The 12,539-nt window shown below is 58.5% G+C and overlaps 1 protein-coding gene across 4 annotated transcripts in view; it reads right to left on the minus strand.

The window, feature by feature from the left end:
• ANO1 (anoctamin 1) overlaps positions 1-12,539 on the minus strand; it is an 81,444-nt gene that overhangs the window by 61,651 nt on the left and 7,254 nt on the right. For all 4 annotated transcript variants that reach the window (XM_038563653.1, XM_038563651.1, XM_038563652.1 and 1 more), the window contains exons 2-4: positions 11,557-11,889; positions 970-1,068; positions 24-175 (exon numbers count right to left, since the gene is read on the minus strand). In XM_038563653.1, coding sequence (XP_038419581.1) covers positions 24-175; positions 970-1,068; positions 11,557-11,889 — 584 coding nt within the window. The remainder of the gene's footprint in view (positions 1-23; positions 176-969; positions 1,069-11,556; positions 11,890-12,539) is intronic.

Raw genomic sequence — 12,539 nt, forward strand, 5'->3', positions numbered from 1 at the left:
AGGGGCGGGGTGTCCTCACTTACAAGTGCTGCTTCTCCCGGGAGAAGGGGTAGGAGAGTCTCTTTGTGGTCTGGGGTCTGTGCTCTGCCACCTTGGGCTGGATGGGGTCCGTGATTTTCTGGAGCACCGAGTTGATCTTTTTCAGGAGGCCACGGGTCTCGTTAATGTGGTAGAGCTGCAGACCAGATCGGGAGGGGGGAGCCCGCGTCATCTGCTGAGCTGTGACCCTTGGAATCTATTCTCAGAAGGTCCCAGGACTGTCCCACCCCACCGCGATGCATGTCCTGGGAACCGAGCTCTAGGATGGGGCCGAGTGCCTCCCCCCCCACCCCCGCCACACTCGGTTTCCAGATAAACCCTGCAAACTCCAAGTTTGAAGAGAGACCCCACCAAAGTACAATTGCAACACATTCCAGAAAACCTGCCTCTGAACTTTGCTTTGTTTCAAGAGGTAACCCACAGGGTCTCAGCGGATTTCAGGAGCCAGGGGCCGATCTGCCCCCAGAATAGCTCCCCCTGCCCCCTGCTTTCCTTTCCGAGCACGAAATAAAATCCCGACGCCTCACTAAACTCCAGGAACATACTGTTAGATTGCTTCTCAGCCGGAAATGTGCAGAGATTAAAAAGCAAAAGCCCAGCAAGCTAGGAAATGTAATTAGAAGGAGTCTGATGAATTAGCCAAGACACCACAAGTAGGAAAAGCAGGGGCGGGAAGTCTAAGTGGGTATTTGCAACAGGCTCCCAACTGCTCTCTCTGTGCCGTCTCTTGCTGGGTTTGGTCTGGGGTCTCCGAAGACCCTCCCAGGGCTGCGCCGTATCCTCCGTAATCAAGACCCGGGAGCCCGCTGCCCTCCCCGGGGGTGGCACGGACACTCACTTGGCCTCTCACCACCAAGCCCCTCCCGGCAACCTTCTCCCACCCAGCACCGGCGCCAACACAGGCCTCGGAGTACAAACATCAGCACCCACCTTCTTCGTGGGCATCTTCAGTTTCAAGAACTCGGCCTCTCTGCATAGCACGTTCCAGGGCGCGTGGATCTTTACAAATCCGACCCCGTGAATTTTAGTCTAGAAAGGAGAGAAGTCTTCGATCAGCGTGGGAAGCTCCGGGTTGGAAACCATCGCACACCTGAGGTTTACGGGGCTGCGGCTCTGCGTGGCTGCTATCAGCAGCCCCTCACTCACTCCTCCCGGCACCACCCAGAGGGGGTGTGGAGCCGGAAGGGCCTGGATGGGGTCCCATAATCTAAGATGCCTGGGGAATTTTCAGGGACTGCGAGCAGCTCGGCCAAAAAAAGAGGACCTTTCACAGTAGAGAAAGGTCCCTTTGACTCCTGGCTGCAGGTGGGTGCCCCCCGTCCCTTAGCAGAGAGGAAGAAGGGAGGCAACTCCCTCTGGACATTCCCTCTGTGGGGTCAGACCACACCTGCACCTGCACCTGCACCTGCACCCGGCTGATCCCTGGGGCCCTGATGTCGGCACTGTCTTCATACTCACATGAGTGGGCAGCCCCAGCGCAGGGGCTCAGGGGTGGGCCTGTTCAAGCCTGACACCCCCTGAACAGCTGAGAGCTTGGATGAGGTGCTTCCCCCTGGGCCAGTGTGTTGGATGACAGTGACAAACGGCTTGGGGCTGCTGGGCACTGGTTGGCTGCGAGCTGCGTGGCCACGGGCTTCATCAGTATGGATGCCACGGCCTTTCACAGCCAGTGGCTGTGCCCTGGCTTCACCAACGGGCTCACTGGCCTTGGGGAGATTGAGTCACAGCCCAAGTTCTCCCCAGAATTAAAAGCAGTACATGACACAGCATTCCCAGCCCTGGGTCTGTATCCACAGGAAGTCTGGACCCTGGAGAGACATGTGTGTCCACTGTTCATGCAATGCCACTCGCACCCACCAAGACAGCAACAGCCCGCATCCATTGACGGAAGGACGGATAAAGACGTGGTGTGTGCACACGATGGAGGAGCACCCAGCCGCGCTAAAGGACGAAAGCCGCAACGTGGTGGACCTGGGGCTTCCGCCACACGAAATAAGCCAGACATAGAAAGACAAAGACCAAAAAAAAAAAAAAAAAAGGAAAGAAAGACAAAGACCATGCGGCATCCCTTATAGGTGGAACCTTGTACATCTGTTTAAAAAGACCGATTTCACAGATATAAATGTTTCTGATATATCAGCAACAAAAGAAAAGCTGACTCAGGCCTGGTGGCCACATTCGTGACCTCATCCGGGTAACCGTTTCAGGACATATGGGCACATCAAGTCACACTTGCACAGGCGCCCTCGGTGTTCAATTACTCCTGCACAAAGTTGGGGCGGCGCGGGCCAGCAGCTTGCACTGGCAGGTGTGGGGCCCGCGTTCAAGCGCAACAATGCACAACGCCCCAATGACCCTCTACTCTTCTCTGCATGCCCCCCGCCCCCAGCCAAATTTCATGTTTAGGAGATTCCCTGGATGGAGCGAAGAGCAGTACTGAGGTAATACGAGGCACATGCAACATCAGCATCCTGGCTCCGTGTCCTAGTTCAGCTGTAACAAGTGACCACACAGTACATGGCTTAAAATGATGCAGATTCGCTCTCATGGTTTGGGGCTGGGAGTCCTAAATCAAGGTGTCCTTAGGTCACACTCCCTCTGGAGGCTCAAGAGGGAGGGTCCTTCCGGGCTCATCCAGCTGCTGGAGGCTCCAGGAGGTCCCTGGGCTGTGGCCACGCACCTCACACACCTCTGCCACCACATGGCCTCTCCCCTGTGGGTCTCTGTTTCAAATCTCTGTCTCCTTTCTCTTCTAAGGCCGCCTATCACTGGATTGAAGGCTCACCTTAAATCCCAGGTGATCTCACCCAGATATCCTTGATGTGGGTCTTCCAAATAAGGTCATGTTTGCAGATGCCAGGTGGACACAGCTTTGCCGCCATGCTTGCCATGAATCTGCAGCCCAGAGCCCTGTAGGGCTTTGCACAGTGAACCTGTCTATATGGTGAGAGAGCTTCCAAGAAGCATGGGCCCAGGAGCTGGGGCCTGAGGCCGCCTCAGAGGAACACACCAGGACCAGGGCACTCAGCACAGAGACCCGATGGGTGAGGGCTCAGAGGTGTGCCAGCGCGGGGCAGCCTGCAGGGAGCCTGGAGTCCTGGCATGGCCCAGGCTGGGCCCACAGCACACAGACCCGTGAACGGACATATGCCAGCAAGAGCTGGAGGACCCAGCCTGGGGGTTGCAGGGAGGGGAGTCCAGATCTCCTGCTGCCCTCCAGGGGCATGTCCAGGAAGCACCAAGATAAGGCCTTGAGATCGAGTGGCCTGAGTCAGCATTGCACCCCACCCCTGTGTATCTCTGGCAAGTGATTCAACCTCTCTGAGCCCATTTCCTCACTTGGAGTTCTCTGCAGTGTTAAGACTTGCTTCATACTCAGGGGAGGCCTTGGTGCTCTTAGCATCCCTGCCCAGCCCCCCAGCTGGCAGGAGGCGTCAGTGCAAAGAAGGGCTGTGTGGCTCCCGCTCCGGATCACCTCTCCTTGGCCACTGGGCAGTTGAGGCCACGCAGGCTTATGTGCATGAACACCCTTGGCCAACAAGCTTGAGGCCGCCTCCCCAGCTCGGGGAAGCCCTGGAAGGGACCACAATCTGAGAGGCAGCAGCGCCCCACCCAGGTGACTCATGGGTGCCAGGCCGATCTCAGGGGGTGCCCCGGAGCAGGGAGAAATGACCGCTGACCGCAGAGCCCGTCTCTCCCCGTTACAGACCCGGGTCTATTTCTGGGCACTGCTCACCCACACACAAAGACCCAAAATATATTCTTCCTAGTCTCATGGAGATTTCTCTCGCCAGTGGTCACGGAGCTGGTGCCTGCGGCCGGCCTCCCTGGGAAAACACGCTCCTCTGTTTACGTGAGCAACGAGGTCTCTCCCAGGAAACATCTGGCGGGATTTGGGAAAGGGGTCGTGGGACCAGTTTGGAAAACACACACATGGGATGTTCTCAAATGTGGTGCCCGGCCTGACCGTGGCCCGCCCCCAGTGGGAAGAAAGCGTGAGACAGCCGGGTCCCCCCTTCCCCAGCCAGGCACCCAGAGCAGCGAGTCTGGCCGACTGCTACCCTCCTGACGTGGAATCACCTGGGAGGCCGCAGACCCGATGGGGTGACAGGCGGGAGTGTGGGCAAGGGCAGGGGCAGGGCCCCCGGGCGCCCCCCAGATGGACACCATGCTCACCTGGCCAGAAGCTTCTCCTGGGGCAAACCGAGTGTGTTCAAGCCTCCATTCTGAGCCCAACTCATAAAATCTGTGACCTGACCAGAACTGTTTCTGGCATTTTCATTTCAGAAGGAAGAAGAAAGTCACAAACGAAACAACCCTACATCCCCAAAGGGGATTCATGGTGGCTGAGCACCCCTGGGGCTCCCCTCCTGCCTTCCCACGGCCACCTCGGACCTTCTGAGGCCACCCCTAGGCTGGACCACATGCTTCCACCACCTGGCCACGGCTCACTTGTGGTGGTTGAGGCATGGGCTGGGGATTGCTGCACGGTTGGCTTTGGTGAGGACCACCCACGAGCCATCTCTGGTTGCCCCTGGCTCCCCAGAGAGCTCCTGGCAGCACTGTCCCCTGAGCCCACCTGACCCACAGGCCGCCTCATGCCCCGGGGCACCTCTCGGTCACTGCGATGTCCTGATGGAGGGAAGCAGGTGTCCCCTGGTGTGGTACCACCATGAGGGCCTCCGCAGCCCTGCCTCGTGTGAATGACCCTGCCCGGCTCCAGGTCCTGAGCGTCACAGGGACACAAGGACCCTCCCTGAGCTCAGTCCAGAAGGGGAAGCCCAGGAGGGGCTTGGGCCCCGCCCCTGACATCACCAGGCCTCAACTTCTGACAAGGACCCCACCACCCCCGGCAGGTGTCATGAGGAGGACGGCATGGGGCCCCCTCTGGACCCTGACCTGGGGATGTCGGGGCTGCTCTATGGGAGGGCTCATGGTCTCCACAACAAATAGGGCAGCAGGGCCAGGCCCACCAGGGGGAAAACCAGCACAAAGGGCCCCCACCAGCCTGTGGACTCTGGACAGATGGCACGGATCACAACCAGCCATGCTCACCTTGTTTAGAGAAATAAATGTCAGGACGGAAAGGTCCCGCAAAGGACAGGAAGCCACTAAAAAAAAAAAAAAAATGACACAGCCAATCTGGAAAAGAACCAAACAGGACTTCCAGAAATAAAAAACTGTCGTAATTAAAAACTCAACGAGTGTGTTTGAGGATCCTCCGCCCCTCTGAGGGCAGGAGCCCGGATGCTGGCAAGATCTGCCCCGGGCCCCCCGGGAAGGGTCAAATCTGGCCTGAACTGCGGTTGGAGCATCTGCCGACCTCCGTGGCACAGTCTGCCGGGGCTTGTTTCAAGTCACCGAAGGGTTCACAACCAGCCAGCAGGGTTCCCCGAGGTGCCAGGACGAGCCGGCTCAGACACACCACAGGCCAGGAGACCCGGGACATCACACCTGCAGCCTGAGTGGCAGACCTTCCACCGGCCCCCCCGGCCCCCTGGCACCCGGGCCATGCAAAGGTCTTTGGGGTGCTTAAAGACGTGGCTTTTTTTTTTTTTAAAGATTTTATTTATTTATTCATGAGAGACACGGAGAGAGAGAGGCAGAGACACAGGCAGAGAGAAGCAGGCTCCTTGCAGGGAGCCCAATGTGGGACTCGATCCCGGGTCTCCAGGATCACACCCTGGGCCGAAGGTAGACGCTCAACCACTGAGCCACCCAGGAGTCCCAAAGACGTGGCTTTGAGAAGAATGTCCAGAATTCACTTTAAAAGTCTGCTTCCACAAAACCAAGACAAGCCTTAAGAGAAGATGTACGAGGCATAAAACCTTTAAGACCAAAGATGTGAATGCGTAATTATGAAATTATGAACAGAGAAATAATAGCTTCAGGACTAGACGAGGATCCCTAACATCCCAGGCTGTGAACGGCCGGGCCCCAGGGGAGGCGCTCAGTCCCAGGGTGGGGGCTGGCTCACAGCACGTGGTTCAGGGCAAAGAACACGAGGCAGGACCTGGGGTCAGGGGCCAGTACCCGCCCCTGCTGGGTCCTGTGGCCTTGGTCTCCTTGCTCCACTGCTCAGAGCCTCAGGCCCATTCTTCCCACTTAGGCAGGGGGCGTCACGGCTGGACCACCTCCCATGGAGGGGGCAGGGGGCCCACGCAGCGTGGGGTGGGCATTTGCCTCCAAACCAACAGGTCCCCTGAGGGCCACCTGCCATCTGTTCTGACACATGGAGAAGCCAGGATTGGGGATCTCAGGGTTCTCAAGTGGAGGACCTCCACACCTAATCCCCATGGCAGTGAGGGGGGTCTGTCCCCAGTCCCCCCAGTGCTGAGGGCCGTGCCTCTCGCCCCGGTTAGCCAAGCCTCAGAGCCATCTCAGACACCCACCTTGGACACCTGCTGGAATCTGCAAGAAGCCTGGCTCCCTCCCTCTCCCCCTCATGACTGTGGCACCCCTTCCCACCATCGGCCACGGTCATGTGGCGTCAGGGTGGTGTGCGGGGGGTCTCACACACTGGGGGACCCTGCCCTGCTCAATGTGCTTTCTGATTCCCGTCCGGCAGGAGGTAAGCTGGGAACCGCAGCCTGTGCGCAGCCGACGGCTGCAGGCAGGGAGGCAGTCACTTTCCTAGATCTGCCCAGCACTCCAGGAGGAGGGACGTACCATCACGCCCATTTCACAGGTGGGAAAACTGAGGCCCAGAGAGGGGAAGCCACTCATTCCTGGGCTGTCCCGCTAGGAGGTGGCTGAGGGGGTCTGAGGCCGACCTCACAGCCCTGCTGCGAGCCCCGAACCCAGGTCTGGAACAGCAGCTGCTCCTCCTCCCTGGCTTTTGAAAAGCAACATCCACACTAACAAAGTTAGGAACGCTTGCCACAGAAGGACCTCCCGGCTACGGGGCAGGAAGGCAGAGAAACGCCAGCTGGCCAACCTGGCCGCCCAGGTGAGCCCCGAGCAGCAGCAGGAATGCAGACTTTATGGGGCTCCAGAGTTCCCGGCCCCAACAAAGCCAGGGTCGAGTTCAACCCTGGGGCAGGGTGGGCCAGGCCACCCCAGCACACAGCCGGGATTCTGGTGTGTGGCCTTCTCGGCAGTGACCCACGCACATAAATAATGTCCAGCAGGCTTTGAGGCCAGACTTGAAGAATGCTGATGGGTTTCAGTTGCAAGGAAACAAGTTCTCCTCCTTCTAATGGGAAGCCTGGAAGCTGACTCCACTGTGTCGGAGAGACGCCCCCACCCTTCCTGCCACTTCCTGTTATGCTGTCCTGGGGTCTCGGACACGGGACCCTCGGGGACCCTCATGCATGAAATCGATGTTCAGGGCTGCCCTCTGGATGGAGGCACGGAGCCAGTCTTGACACCCCAGCGTCTCTCTCCTCAGGGAGACTGGGAAGCAGTTTTCAGATTGGGTTCCTCTGACCCCACAGTCCCTGGGAAGGGGAGGGGAGAGGAGGCGGGATGGGGGACCCATGGTCACACGTCAGCCTCTACATGTCCTGTACCGGGGGATTATGAGTGAGAGTGTGTCTCCCCTGTTCCGTGGGCTCTTGGTCCAGCACAGCCAGTGGTGGGGTCTCTGTCTGGGACTGCCTCTAGGGTACCAAACAGTTGATCAGGGCTTGTGTGGATCTTGGGGGGCCCATCTGTGTGGACGCTTCTGCTGGCTCGTGGGCAGAAGGGCCTGCACGTTCTTCACCCCTCCAAGGATGGTTCAGGCTCAGCAGCCACCACACCCCTGGAGAGCTGGTTAGGAACCCAAGTTGGGTCGAGCCCACCCCAGGCCTGCTAGGTCAGAGCCTGCATTTTGGCAGGACCCCACTGCCCCCTGTGGCTTCCTATGCATATCCGGGCCCTGCAGCGGAGCAGCCTGCCCAAGGCTGGACCCCACAGTCCAGACCACCTGCGCCGATCTGCCCCCAACCACGAGTCACCACTTGCACCACTGCTGGCATCTCCAGGGGCCCCGGCGTGAGCCACTCTGCCCCCGAGAGAACCACTCTGGTGCACTCTCAGCTGCTGTGGTGGGGGGAATGGTGTTCCCCTAAAGAGACATCCATGTCCTAACCCCACAACCTCAGAACGGGACTTTATTTGGATATAGGACTTTGTAGGTGTAACCAAGTTAAGACGTGGTCACACGGGAATAGGGCAGGCTCTGAGTCCAACATCTGGGGTCCTCACAAGAAGAGGGGAGACACAGAAGTCCATACGGAAGGCACCTGCATGGAGACAGAGGCTGGAGGGGCGTGGCCACAGCCCCGAGACCCCTGAAGCCCCCAGAAACAGAGACATAGGAAGGACTTTGGTCTAGAAACTGTCAGAGGGAGCACAGCCCTGCCAACACGTTGATTTTGGACTTCTGGTCTCCTGAACTGTGAGAGACCCAGTTTGAGTTGCTTTAAGCTCCTGACTTGTCACTCGTTACGTCTGCCCCAGGGCACTACCTGCTACGTGTCCCTAGGAGCCGGCCCACTGTGCGCCCAGTGCCCAGTGGGTCTCCCACATGTCATCACAGGATGTCTTCACAACAATAAACCTCCTGACATGGGGGAAAGGCAAGCACAGAGGAGCCCCTGTCTATATGGGGCTGGTGGCTGGCTCTGCCCAGGAGCAGCGCAGCCCCACACACCTGCTGGCCTCTTGAGGAGCAAAGGCAGGTCACCTCTGTGCCCCTGTGACCTGCGGGCAACTGCCTGGTCAAGGCCGCAGAAGGCTGGGCCAGCAGAGTTCAAGAGGGGCCCCCGTCCACCCAGGAGGCCTTATGGTTTATCTGTTCTCCCCCAGTTGTCTCCCCCTCTTTGCCCCTGCCTCCCTGGCCAGCCTCTGAAGCAGGCTTTCTCCACCAGGAGCGTATTGGCTCCCAGGGACATTTGGCAATGTCTGGGAGCATTTCTGGTTATCATGACCTGGGGGTGCTGTGACATTTCAAGCGACAACAGTGCCAAGGCAGAGACATCTGCTCTCAAGCAAGAGTCTTCACCTTCATCCAGGGTTTGAGTATCTGATGGAACGCATGGGCTTCTCTCCCCAGAAAGTGCACACAAGCCCCAATTCTGCTTCAAATCGGGTAAGATGATGCAACTGGGTTCTCCTGGGGGCTATTCTATTTCCAAAACTGCAAACCCTTCACTCCTTGTAATCGGAGCATGCCCTCGGGAATGATTCACGAGCCAGGGCATCTCCCCAAAATAAAGACGATAGCCACTAGCTGTTAATCACGCTGGCAGCGGCCCTTGCACACCTCGGAGGCCGCCTCCAGACAGGTTCTGATGTGGCCTGTCTTGCGGAGGGTGGGGGAGAGCACCAGGATGCAGCGGACGGAGGGTTTTTCCAACAGCCTTGGGCCTCGTTCATCTTGGACGAAAGCTCAGGGATTATGGGGTCCTCGTAAAATATAGTTTATGACTCGAGAGACTCCAGCAGCCAGACGGCATGGCCCTGGCTTCAGCCACCTTGGAGACGGGAACTGTGCATGGTACCACTTTCCTTTTTAAAATGGCCCCAATCCACTGCTGGAAAAGCCTCTTTTAGCTACAGAGCCAAACTCTCAATGACATTCATGGGTCACTTATTGGGAAAACTGAATCTTTTTTCTGGTGACAGTAACCACGGTCTCTATGTTTGCTTTTTATTTCAAAGTCATGATTGAGAATATGGAGTTTCGAGAAAGGTACGTGTGATGTAGCAGTTGGCTTGGAAAAGCTTCTCTCTCCCCCTCTGCAGGAACCGGAATACACGATTTGACGTTAATACTGCCCCGTGAGAATCTGCTGCATGCCAGACCTGAGCTAAGCACCTTGCCTTCTGTTCAAAGATCATCCAGTGATGGAAATACTACTGTTATCTCCATTTTATAGATGGGGAAACTGAGGCCCAAGTAGCCAGTGGGTCTCGGGAATGACAGGCAGAGAGGCTCTGGGATCTGTCCAGGGTTGGTGGATGCTACAGACTTTGCGGGGGAGGGGTTCCTTCTGAGCAGAAGGCTCTGAAGCTGTCGTGGGGAAAGGACGAGGGGAGCACAGAGTGCACTCGGTCCTGGGAAGGGACCAGGTACATGCAGACCGGGGCCCAAAGGCCCAGCTCCGCACGCGGCCCGCTGCTGCCTGTCCTGACTCCTCCAGCCAGGAGCTGCCGTGACCGGGCAGGGTCTGCACTGTGGCCACACTGTGTGCACAAACAGCAGGGGGCTGGTGGGGAGGAATGATGCTCGAAATCAGAGAACTGAGAGGCCCCGGGCTCAGGTCACAGGAAACGCTGAAGGACCGGCACCTCTGTCTCTCCCAGGAGAAACACTGCAACCTCACCAGGCCCGAATCTCTGTGGCCTGACCCTTGAAGCTCACACGCCCTCAAGACTCTCATGGGAATGGAACCACTCCCGCGGCAGAAATCCACACCTGCCAGGTAGCCCAGCCTTGGAAGGGGAAGGCCACGCAGGGAAACACTCCGCGTGCAACACAAGATCCCTCCACCGCTAGCTCTGGGGAGAAGGAGGCTCCACTGGGCATTTTTGGGTCAGTACTATCCACTTGGCATGAGAAAGAGCTCCCATCAGCTCCTTCATCTACGAGCTCGCTGGTCAAACCACCACAGAGGCATCGTTATCGCAGGAACCAAAGTGTTCATTATTTAAGGAAACGGCAAACTGAAGTCAATTTTCACTTTAAATGCCTGCAGTTGGCTCATGGCTCCCCCAGGCAGCCTGCCGGCCCCTCCTGCCACTCCTGCGATGGTGCAGAGACTCCCCGGTTCTCAGTCTGTACAGGGACAGCGTGGCGGGCTCCCCTGTCCTGCAATGCTTGCCCCTGCCCCTGTGCACAGAGGCTTAGTTGCTGGCAGGGAAGCACGCAGCAAACCTGCTGAGATGCTGAGAGAAGCACCCTCGTCCCCCCGGATGCCCAGGTACCTCTCCTGCGCTGCCCCGCCTCCTGCCACCAGTGCAGCACTCAGTTCTGGGGGAGCCAACCTTTTACTCTCCCCAGAAAACTTTCCTTCAAAAGATTCTCTGGTTTGGCCAGGGACAGGTGCTCCAGAACAGTGTGAGTGATAGTCCAGGGATTTCAGAGCACCAGGTCCCCCTAGGGATCAAACCAGACCAACCTCCCCACTTGCCAGATTGAAGAACTGAGGCCCGGAGAAGGAGACCAAGGTCAGCCCCTAGGAGGACTCCGAGGAGTCCTTGGTCCTCCGTCCCTCTGGAGGGGCACATCTTCCCGGGAAAGGAACTGACCAGAGCAGGAAGTGCAGAGACCCCAAGGATCATCACCGAGAAGGCCAGCCCCTCCCCAAGAGCAGGTGTGGTCGGGGGGGTGCTGGTTTGGGGCTCCCCCAAACCCCAAACCTTAACAAGTGATTGGTACCCAAGCTTAACAGGAGCAGCCTTTACATCAGCACTTCTCGGGGTACCAGCTAAAGCCAGAGGGCCCTTCCCCACACCGCCTTCTGGAAACAGTGCACGGGCCCGGCCGGTGCGCCCACCCCACGAGCCCACAAGAAGCGGGATAGTTACGTCTTCATCTCGCTCCAGCTCCAGGCCGGCCTCCAGGAGGTTCCCCTCGTACTCCTCCCGGCGGAAACGCTTGTCGTCCTCGTGGTAGTCCATCGGGGGCTCGGGGCTGCCCACCGCCCCCACGCTCCCCTTGCCGGGCAGGGGCTGATCCTGCCGGGCGCCGCGGGCGGCCGGGGCGGCGTCGCTATGCTGCACCCTCCGGGCCAGGGTCCTGCTGCCCGAGGGCCTCTTGGGGTGGTACACCAGGATGTAGTCCACCTTGCGCCTGCCGTCCCGGAAGTACAGGCCATGCTTGCACTCAGCGTCAGGGTCCACGGACAGTGAGTTCAGCAACTGGGGTGAGAGAGAGAGATCGCCGGCTGTCAGGTCTTAGGGATGGGCCCAGGGGCACGGTGGGGGAGCCAGGTCCAAACTGGACCGCTTCGTCCGCCCACCCCTCCTGCACCCAGCAGAGCTGTGCCCAATGCCCACCCGAGTGAGCACTGTCCTGTGGCCGGGACAACTGTGCACGCAGTGGCCCTGTCTCTGTGGAGCTGACACGTGAGCAGGAGACACGTGCCGTAATCACGCATGAAGGCCAAAGTGGACCCTCAGTGCTTGGAAGGACCCCTGGTTCTGTGGAGCTAGAGCAGGCTTGCTGGGGTGGACCAGGCTGCTTGCAAAGACAGTGGGAAAAGCTGCAAGGCCCCCTCATGCCCTCCTAGAAGTGCTCCTACCCACTTCCACAGGGTCGTGGGCAGTGCAGAGCTGAGCGCAGTTTCTGCACCTGCAAATCTCAACCTCGGGTGGCCAGCGTGCACAGCAAGTTCATGTCAAAGCAGCTATGACCGCATGACGGCCCTCAGCTGGCCTGGTGCCCGCCAGCAGCTCTGCCACTAGCTAGGTGCGTGTTAGTTTGGGTTCCCCCAAAAGCAGATCCTGAGTTGAGTATTTGGGTTCAATGGTTTACCTGAGAGGTGGTCCCAGGGGCCAGAGTGAGGGTG

The sequence above is a fragment of the Canis lupus genome, chromosome 18 (assembly GCF_011100685.1).
Source record: "Canis lupus familiaris isolate Mischka breed German Shepherd chromosome 18, alternate assembly UU_Cfam_GSD_1.0, whole genome shotgun sequence".
In the NCBI taxonomy this organism is placed as follows: domain Eukaryota; kingdom Metazoa; phylum Chordata; class Mammalia; order Carnivora; family Canidae; genus Canis; species Canis lupus.